Genomic DNA, 10,254 nt, shown 5'->3' with positions numbered 1-10,254 from the left:
TATAACCTATAAAAACTGAAATCAATTTTATCACTAAAATTTCATTATAAATTCAATGAAACATGATTTTTACGTAATAAAAGCCCCAAAATAATATTCCATCTTTGATGATTTTCTGCTTATTGTCCCCCGCCTTTTCTAAGAAAGCAGGGGACTATTATAATGCGTTCATCCGCCCGTCTATCACACATTTTGGGATACATTGACTAGAACTTAGTGTAGGTATTTATTAGCCAATGCCTGGTGTGTAGTTTCATTACATCAATACCTTGACCAAGTTCGATAATGAGAATTTTCTGCTCCGGGTAAGCAGATCGATAAGCAAATTGATTGGCCGAAACTTTGGAACACAATAACTCTCCTTCTTATTTAGGTATAAAGTTAAAACTTAGTGTAGGTGTTTCTTAGGTCAATGCCTTGATGAAGTTCGAAGGTGAGCATTTCTGCTTAGGGTAAGTAGAGATAAGGAATTTGATTGGTTGATGCTTTGTGACACGATGACTTTAGTTCTAATTAAGTGAGAGTGATGAAATTTAGTGTATAGTTTTATTACATCAATGCCTTGACTAAGTTCGATAATGAGCATTTTCTGCTCAGGGTAAGCAGAGCGATAAGCAGTTTGATTGGTCGAGACTTTGGAACACAATAACTCTCATTCTAATTGAGCTAGGATGTTGGTGTAGGTGTTTATTAGGCGAATGCCTTGATGGAGTTCGATGATAAACATTGTCTGCTTACGGTAAGCAGAGATGAGCAATCTGATTGATTGAAGCTTTGGGGCAGGATAACTTTAGTTTTAATTAAGTGAGAGTGACGAAACTCCCGAGTATGAATTCATTAGATCATTACCTTGACTAAGTTCGATGAGGAGAATTCTCTGCTTAGGCTACGGAGCGATAGGCAATTTGATTGGTCAAGACTTTGGAGGTAGAATGTTTAAACTTGATGTAAATGTTCATTAGGTGAATGTCTTGACTAAGTTAAATGATTAACATTTCGAGCTAAAGCTGAGCAATTTCATTGGACGATGCTTTGGAACAAGATAATCTCGATTCTATCCGATAGTGATGAAACTTGGTGTATAGTTGATAATCAGTTTGATTGCATAATACTTTTGAGAAAAATAAATATGCTATATGTGTCATCTATTTATTTTGGAGTTTCGGCGGGGGACATCAGCCTCACTGTTGGCTGTTATTATTAACATAAGACATTACACTATGTCTCTATTTTACTTCTAGGTCCACCATGCTTTTCCATTTGTTTTGATAATGTCAATCAGAAGGTGTCGGTTAGACATCAGAACCGAGATAGCAAAAACAAAATTTTTAACATGGTACAGAGTTATGTGGCTCTGGACAGAATTCCTACTTTGCATTTGTCAGATGGGGACCCAAGCCTGTGTGACATTTTGAAAATTCCAATAGAGCCCTATTTGCCTTCTGAAACGGACGAGATTGATTTACGTTCTGAAATGACAACAATGGTAACTAGAAACCTATGTAGGTATATACCAGTATTTGGTGGCATCAATGAAGATATTGTATGCCATATCAAACATCAGTACTCCAAAGAATCTGGCAAAAAGAGCATGCTGGTAAGTGAGTCAATGGATTTATTTCAGCTCCTGTGTAAATAATATGGTCACAAACCAAGTATACAGTAAAGTTTGATAAAGTTACAGATCCTAATTGGAAACATAATCTGAAATGTCTTATCACTAATAAAATATTGCTCGGTGAATGTGCAAAAAAACTGAATGTATTTTACATTAAATCTCTATATATTCTGTGAAGAGTACAGGCATAAAGCTATTCATGATTGGCGACATACAAATATCACGGTAACGACTGTAAACAATCTATATTTCAGGTTCCCCTGGGTGAATCCAAAGTTTCTGATATAATGGAGAGTTATCACCAATATGCTCCAATTAAACCAATTATCCCTTTACATGCTGATGGTCTTAAGAGAGGAAATGACGCTCAGAGTGCACGGATAAATGCAGCCTCGCCATGGACACAACTACAGGGCCTTGTGCTAAACATTCAAGAATGACATAAACGGTGTTTATTACTTCAGGTACAATAATTTACAATATTAGTACTAACATGTGTTCTCCCGACACAAACTAGGTCACTGCAAGACTATTATGGTTTAAATTTTTTATTTCAATAATTCAAATACGTGTAGTTTGTTTTTAGCTGGGTGAGGAAATGGAAGACCCGGAAAACTCAACGAGGTTGTGTATGCGACGCTACTTCTTGTTAGGTACAAGCTCACCTCCACAAACAATATGAAACGACTTATTTTCTGCTTGTGGTCAATATGTTTTGTATTTAACAAGATGGTGCAAATTAACATCATTGTTTTACTTTATTTCTTTCTCAAGATATCTATGACATATTGTATAAAACCTGTAGCGGCAGGGAGAAGGCCACACTACACCACCTCAAAACTATTTATTTCAATCACACAAATGTCACCACCAACGTAAAAGAAAGCTTCAAATTCAGCTGGGATGTCTTTCGTGAACTTAAATGAGGTTAGAAGCGGTTACAAAAGGAATCTGATTCAAACTACTGGAATACGTGAGTTCATATTGTTCCCAGCGCATGTAACGTGTGCGTATACTCACAAGGTGCCAATCATATTTTCCGGACTCCTAGTGACGTCAGAACATGAAAGGAGTACCCGATTTTGACATAATGTCTCGTCTGTGATAAATGGTATATATGCATTTTACTATATTGCTTCAATTGTCAAGTAATTTCAAGAATGAATGTCAGAATATCGTGGAAGAAGTAAACTTTAGATATATTTTTATTCTTTTATTTGGCATATTTTTGAATTTAGTTTATAGAAGATTTTCATTTTTTTCACTTCTGAACAACCTTGGGTATTTGTTCAATGAAAATGCAAACAATATGCCGTGGACTTTTACCCTGACGCGACTTCACCAGAGGTGTGAACTATCTATGCACATGATAAAGCAGACAAGAACAAGGATATAAATGAATTTGTTTCATTATGTTCGACGAGAACATATTCCAATCCCAACAAGGGCGATGTCTCTTCACATTCCCAGACATGGATCTCAACATTCATAAAAACATTGCAACAAAGAATTTGAAAAGCCGTCTAACAAGGCTTAAATCAGAAATGGCTAGGGGAAAAATACGTGGTAAATAAAATTAAAGAAGCAGAGTAAATGATTTTTATTTATCAAATACAACATGTGAAAAGGCATTACTGATATTCGATGGACAGATACAAAAATTTAGGCAAACAATACAGCATTGATATGGTTTGCATTTACAATTACTTGTACATGTACAGTACAATGATTAGAAGTTTCTGCATGTATCAATGTCATGTTCATTCATACCTTTGATTAAAACCTTTTCTAAAATTGCTTTTCGGACACAAAAACTGATGGTGGTAAACCCCAATGAACAACAACATCAATATTGGAAATATTTACTCCCATACCAAAGGCTACAGTGGTTACCAAAACCTTGATATTTCCATTTTCGTCAACAAATTGTTTCAGTATTTGATCTTTGGAATTATTATCAGTATTGGCATGAAACATATCTAATTTATCAGTTGTATCTATATCTTTATCAATAAAATTTATTGATGCCATCAACCAAAGATATATTTGGTAGCAGTGGTTTAATGACCGAACATAAAGGATGACCCTTTTGTTACCATTTTCAATGAAACTTAACAACCATTGTAGCTCTTCTTGAAATTTTTCACTTGATGCCTGGATGTCTAAGAATATGCTAGGGCTGCGAAGGGAACGCAGTACACAATAATACAGCATTAGAGAGACTAACATATGGTTCAATTTTATTTCAATAATTCACAGTGCAAGGGTCTTTAGCAGTCGAAGAAAGGACCGTGAAGAAAACCCACGAGTTTGGGCAGGGGACCCTACTCCTTGTCACGTACAAGCAGGGGATGGAAACAACGCCACTTGACTCGATGACTGACCTTCTGATATAAAGGGCACGCGTATGGTCACTTACCCCAACTATAGTCCAGTCATCTCGTGCACGGATTAGTACAATTAACTAGAATAGTGTTGACGTAAAACGGTGCCTATCCGAAGCACTAACCCACAAATGGCAATCGTGCCATCCTAATAGACGACGCATTATACTTTCTATACAGGAAAGATCGAGGTTACATTTCCCTTCAAACAATCCTAGCCGTTAGGTCAGAGTTTTAAAGGATGTTAAACACAGACTGTGGATATTTTAATAACTCCTAAAGTATCTATAATCGATGTTGTAGTTTTCCTGTATTTAAACTTTGTAGTTTGCTGTATTCGATATATAAACATAGCAACAACAAAAACAGTGTTTCAGACTTAATTGATCATTGGAAATAGTTATCACAACATGAAGTCAAAGAAAGTCCTAGACGATAATAGGGAACGTTCGAATCGGTACGAAAACGAACATATGTTCGTTTACGTTTTCATATCCTCTAACACGCGGTTTTGCAATTCGACGTACGATACTAGATAGATGGCGTTAATTTCCACTCCATGAACTTCTCTGTCTAGCAAAAGTTTTCAGTCGATTTTTTGGCAGGTGTACAACAAATCAAGCAGAATATTGCTTTTGAGCACATAATTAGAACATAACATCAAAATCCATGTTAAGTTTTCATTTAAACTTGAGCTGTAACATATAAGACTAGTCTTTCATTACCTATCACCAAAGTAGCTACAACTTGTGTTTTCTCTTTTTTAAAACCTAATACATCAAATACATCCTCTTGAATTTATCTTGTTGCTGTCAGGACAAGGTTTGGCGCATCATATAAGCTTTGAAGAAGTGTAATTTGTCTATGTGTTGGTCGGAAATCAAACCATAACAATTTTAATAAAAGATAATGGTATAAAAAAAACTATGTTCAAAATATTTTAAAGCAGTTTTATTTCTATAATTCGCTTGCATGTACGGATCTTTTGCAGTTGGAGGACCCAGAAAAAATACACGAGATTGAACAAGCGACCCCACTCCTTGTCACGTAGAAGTGGGAATCAAAACCAAGCCACTTTACTCAATGATAGACCTTATGATCCAACGCGCACACCCAAACTGTTCGGTCACCCAACCCTCGTTTAAGGAAATGCAAGAGGAAATGCAGTGTGCCTCATCAGTCATCATACACCAATACGCATGTTTTTTTCCACAATTTTCTTTCAGTGCTTTCCTCCATCTAGGTAAAACAATGGATTCTGGAGAGGAAAAAAAATACTTGAAAATTTCCGCCTTCTAAATCTACAAATAGATGGAAAAAATAAATGCATATCATATTGTATTATTAATTGTTATCCGTGCAAGTTTAAAGAGCATATTTTAGAAATGAAACAAAGCCCAATCTGTGGAAAACTGACAATCTGAAGACACACCTTTTACATTTGTTTCCTCCATTATTGCTACGGATAGAATGGATTGCCTGTTTAGAATGTTAACTTGGTCCTTCATTAAGGTCTTTAGTGGGGATATCACCAAAACAGTGTGCTGTTTGCCATGATACATCTAAAACACACAATGAATTAATCGATCATATAAAGTGAAAACAAAAATCAAAACACATAAACATAAAAAGTTTGTTAACATATTTAGTTTTTAAAATTAATTATCAAAAATGAATTGATTAAACCCGATTTTATTCATTCATTAATTTTTTTCTGTTAACTTTTGACGAAAAATTCTTACCTCATTTAAAATTAATGGGTTCATAAATGTTAAAAATTTGCCAAATCCAGTTGGCAAGACGGCCATTACATCCGACCTCTGAACAACATAGTCAATAATCAATTTTTGTTCACGTTTGAGGGAGAAATGAATACCCATCCTCCGCAACACACGGTCTATTATTGTTTCGGACATTTTTTCCCACGCTAAAGTCATTAGTATAATTATAATTATGGTCATGAAGGCCATATATGGAAGGTGACGTAAGATCACGTGAGATGCAGTGCGCATGCTATTTCTGACTGGGCGAACATTTTAAGTTGGATAAGAGAGAAATTTCGCGTAGCAGTTGGTTTTCTTCAAATCATATAATTATGCGGTAGGGCTTCACCTTTATTTCAATGGGAATTGTTTTTTTTATATCTTAAGCTATGAGCAGTACAGTTTGGGGTCAGTTTATGTGTAAATTAAGGGAGCTATAGGCCAGTAACCTTTTTGTAGTCATTTGACTAAAAAAAACTTGCTTAAAGGAACTCCGTAGAACGAGCCACTGCTGGAGTATGGCGGTAGACATCAGTAGTGGAACCAATTTTAGTGAAACGTTTGTCTCACGCACGGGTTTACTAAAATTCCCCCCGGCATCTTTATTTGCACCTATGACAAGGGTACACAACTGTTTGATATAGTAAATCTATAAAGTTGTATTAAATATAAATTGTTCCCTATGCTGACCGTGAAACCGTTTCAACACGATCGTTGTTTTGCTCTGATTCCATCGTCGATTATTTTATAGCACAACATAAAATAAATATTTATCAATTCGCAAATATCGAATCTTAATATTACAAATGTACTTTACACTATGTCACACCTTTAAAACAATAAAGTTTATATTAATTGGTTATCTTGATCAGTTATTTTTAGAATCGCGTGAAATCAATAACCTAGGCTGCTTAAGATAAATAACCAACTTCTTCGTGGTACTGAACACACACACAGAGTTCGGATCTTGCTTAAATATTTATACCCTGATACGTATTTCCAAGTATATTCCGTCTTCATAAGCCCAGTCGAAGCAGAACAGTTAAACTCCATATCATTTCATCTCGAAGTATATTGCTCACCCAAAGAAACTACTACTCATTGTTGTATCTTCCACCTCAGATATAGCGGTCTATTTGTAGAATGACTCCTAACTTAATGCGTGTAGTCTGGTTTATTTAATTATGATATATTTTCTTTTCAATTAAAGTCAATCATTTATTTATATTTTAACAAATTCATAGATCATCGGATGGCTTAGATATTGATTGGATTAGAGCGACCGCGCTATTTGATATCGGTTAACGAAAAATCGAGACATCGTGTATTATTGTAGAAAATGGCACTATTCTTATCAACACTTCAAACGTTCAAAACTTCGCCCAGAATAAAGTAATTTGAATAAAATTTTGAATATATCCATTGATCATTAACTAGCTATTTTCAAACTTTCTAAATTATGTTACATGATGCATCTTGAATCAAACTTCTAGTTGATATATTAACATGCAGTCTTTTTTGAGGCTTTAAATGTTATCTAAATTATTAATTAGACATTAATTATCAGGACCATAATCAATTCTCGATGCCATGATTAGCCTGCGACATTTAGTGGATTTGAATACGTTTTGTTGTGGATGATAAAACCGTAAAAAATGGATAATGGAGACTTTGTTTATTATCGTTACTACGGTAGTAATGACGATCGAGGCTAAAATTGAATCACTAATATCTAAGTTCGGGGTGAAGCAATTTGACTGACATTTTCAGCATATTCTCTTCTCAATATCTATATTTTATCTATTATAGCAAGAACTGTCAGCTCGTTATCAAATCGTACCTAATGCCCCTTTAAAGCATGCCCATAATTACAGTTAAGAAAGTTAATACATTTGATTGCTAGATGAATTAAATAAATGTACCGAATATGTGGTTTTAATAATAATAAAAATAATAATAATACGGAAACATATATCGCGCACAAACACCATAGTAACAATTAGGTCATAATGCCCTTGCCAAGTTTATGATTGATCTTCGGTTCCAAAGTGTAACTGGAACAGATATGTTTTAAGCCGACGTCTGAAAATGTTAGTTGATTGGAGTTTTTAAGGGGACGATTAGGATCGATCGAGTTACAAAGTACAGATGAAGCATATCTAAAAGAACGTCTACACATTTGTTTTTTATTATTTGATCGCAGAGTTCGAGAGTGTTGTGGTTTGACAAGTAGGTCGGATATGTAATCTGGAACGGTGCCCTTTATTGATTTAAATGTTCATGATATTTTATAGTTAATTCGAGATTTAATTGGAAGCCAGTGAAGTTCGCACAATACTGGAGTAATATGATCCCTTTTCCTGGTTCCTTTGATCAACCGTGCGTGCCAAGCGGTTGCCATATTGCAAGAGATGGACTGAGAACTGGTAACATATGGGCGTATAAAAATACCCATTTTTACCTACGAGTAGAATGTTTTATACTTTATAAGATGAGATTAGGCATTGACGGTATTAATCTCAAACAATACTAATAAAAGACGAACCAAAATATATCCTTTAGCGCACTTATTTGATCAGTTTCGTCAGGCATATCGGCATTTATCTAGCTTGCTTCCCATTATTTGTTTCACAATGATTTCTACCAACAGGACTAATAGTGTGATAGCCAACCCAATCAAAGCTACGAAAAATGCACCTGAAATATCATCCACTTGTAAAGGACGTTTCTCTTTTTTTATTTTGCAATTCGATGGACGGTTGTCTTGGTACAGTTTATCCTCCAAAGTTTTGATAAATCCACCATCTGTTAATCTTCCCATTGCATATTCAAGATCTGATTTTAAATAGGAATTTTTGGTGACTGCAATGGCAGATGGAAAATAGGAATATATGCTATCAATTATTTCTACATTACAGTCGTTCCTGTTCAACATATGATATTTTGAACCAGGACCTATGTAAACATATTTTTTTCCCGAAGTCAGAAGCTTGTCAATGTGGACATTGGTATCCATGGCAAAGGTACTTGGGTCAGTTTTGTTAAATTCCACCAGTCCCTTCCATATTTTCTGCAGAATTGGGTCCTTGGAAGTATTCATAATTTGTTCATATATTTCAAAGTAAGGCATACCCCATCTCCAATCAGGTAGCTCTACAAGTTCCTCTAAATTATTAAATGGTTTCGTATATTTGACGGTCGTTAGAGAGGCGGTTAAATTACCAACATAAACACTGCTTAGTATCACACATAACATGGAAAAGGAACCCACCAAAACCCTAATCGGCATATTCTTAGTTTCTAGGCTGTTACCACGTGCACACAACACACCAAGCAACGATATGAAGATATGGAGCAGAGGCAGCATCAGGTCTTTTGACCCTAAGAAGTCTCCTCCCCCTTCGTCACCAGGTAAACGGATACAATACGCCGTTAATAAATAAAACAAGATGGCCACAAAAACAATAGTTGCTATAATTATTAAATAAATACAACCTTGGAATGGGCGAAATATTTTAATCCAGTCATCCTCAGTGTTTATTCCTTTCTTGCACAAAGCCGCCAAATTAGTCGTATGAAATGGCGGTAAAATAAAGTCGATCACCCGAGAGCGTTCTTTAGTTAGACTCAAATCTGCGATAACAATGTCTACTTCTTGACGAGTTAGCTGTCCTACCAACCCTTGCCACTCCCCCACTTCATTTTGGCCGCCGTAATTGCCATCCGCGACGAGTTTAAATGTGAATGTAAAATTTAAAAGTTGGGCCAATCGCTGAGTTAGCTCCACCAGAATTCCCGTGTAGACCGTTTGATTCTTGTCGTCAACATAATGTTGTAAAAAGCTTGGTACAGGTGATACGATTGTTCCTATAACAAGATGCCGCTTGTTGTGTCTGTGTTGGATATTTGGAAACAAACGACTGGCCGAACAAGTTGAATGCTGCCACGGTTCCAATTGGGTATCTTGGTAATTGAGACAGTTGATCAGTAGTAAGCTTCCGTCTACAACTGAAGTGGGATAAACAAAACGATCGTTGTCACAAAACAGTATTAGAACGTTCTGTAAATGAAAATTAACGAGATCAAGTTTTTCATGAGATAAAATAATCCACTCTGAAGCTGATTTATAATTAGTTGTTTTATTTGAATATCCGTCGAATTTATCCGCCATTTTTAAAAGATCCAAAGTCGAATTTCGAAGTAGAAGTATAACGTGAATGTCTGGATACTGTTGCAGATAAATTCTTTGTAAAATTTCTGTAAATGAAGACAGCTTTGTTACTTCATAGACGGTCAATTGGAAGAAAGGCAGGCTATTTTCGAAAGAATGGGTGATATTCCTCATTATTTCCTCGTCTCTAGATTCGTAGAAAATATTGGCATCCGACCAATTAAGTGTATTAATGATAGCAGTCAATGACTTCATAATATTGTTTGAACAATTCCAGGGCCTATCGACTTTGACCGTACTTCGACTGACATTCCATTG

General features: G+C 35.5%; 1 protein-coding gene and 1 pseudogene across 1 annotated transcript; one reads left to right on the top strand and one right to left on the bottom strand.

Moving 5' to 3' along the window:
• The first annotated feature begins 420 nt into the window (after positions 1-420).
• Positions 421-2,544, top strand: LOC126830442 (uncharacterized; annotated as a pseudogene).
• A 5,805-nt stretch (positions 2,545-8,349) lies between these two features.
• Positions 8,350-9,495, bottom strand: LOC126830443 (glutamate receptor U1-like; the record flags this gene model as incomplete). The annotated part of the gene is made up of 2 exons (XM_056102881.1): positions 8,350-8,477; positions 9,318-9,495. Coding segments are annotated over 2 exons (306 nt in total), but the record flags the coding sequence as incomplete, so codon positions are not given.
• Between the last annotated feature and the right edge of the window lie 759 nt (positions 9,496-10,254).

The sequence above is a fragment of the Patella vulgata genome, chromosome 8, assembly GCF_932274485.2.
Source record: "Patella vulgata chromosome 8, xgPatVulg1.2, whole genome shotgun sequence".
Taxonomy (NCBI): domain Eukaryota; kingdom Metazoa; phylum Mollusca; class Gastropoda; family Patellidae; genus Patella; species Patella vulgata.
This window is presented reverse-complemented; position numbering and strand designations above follow the sequence as displayed.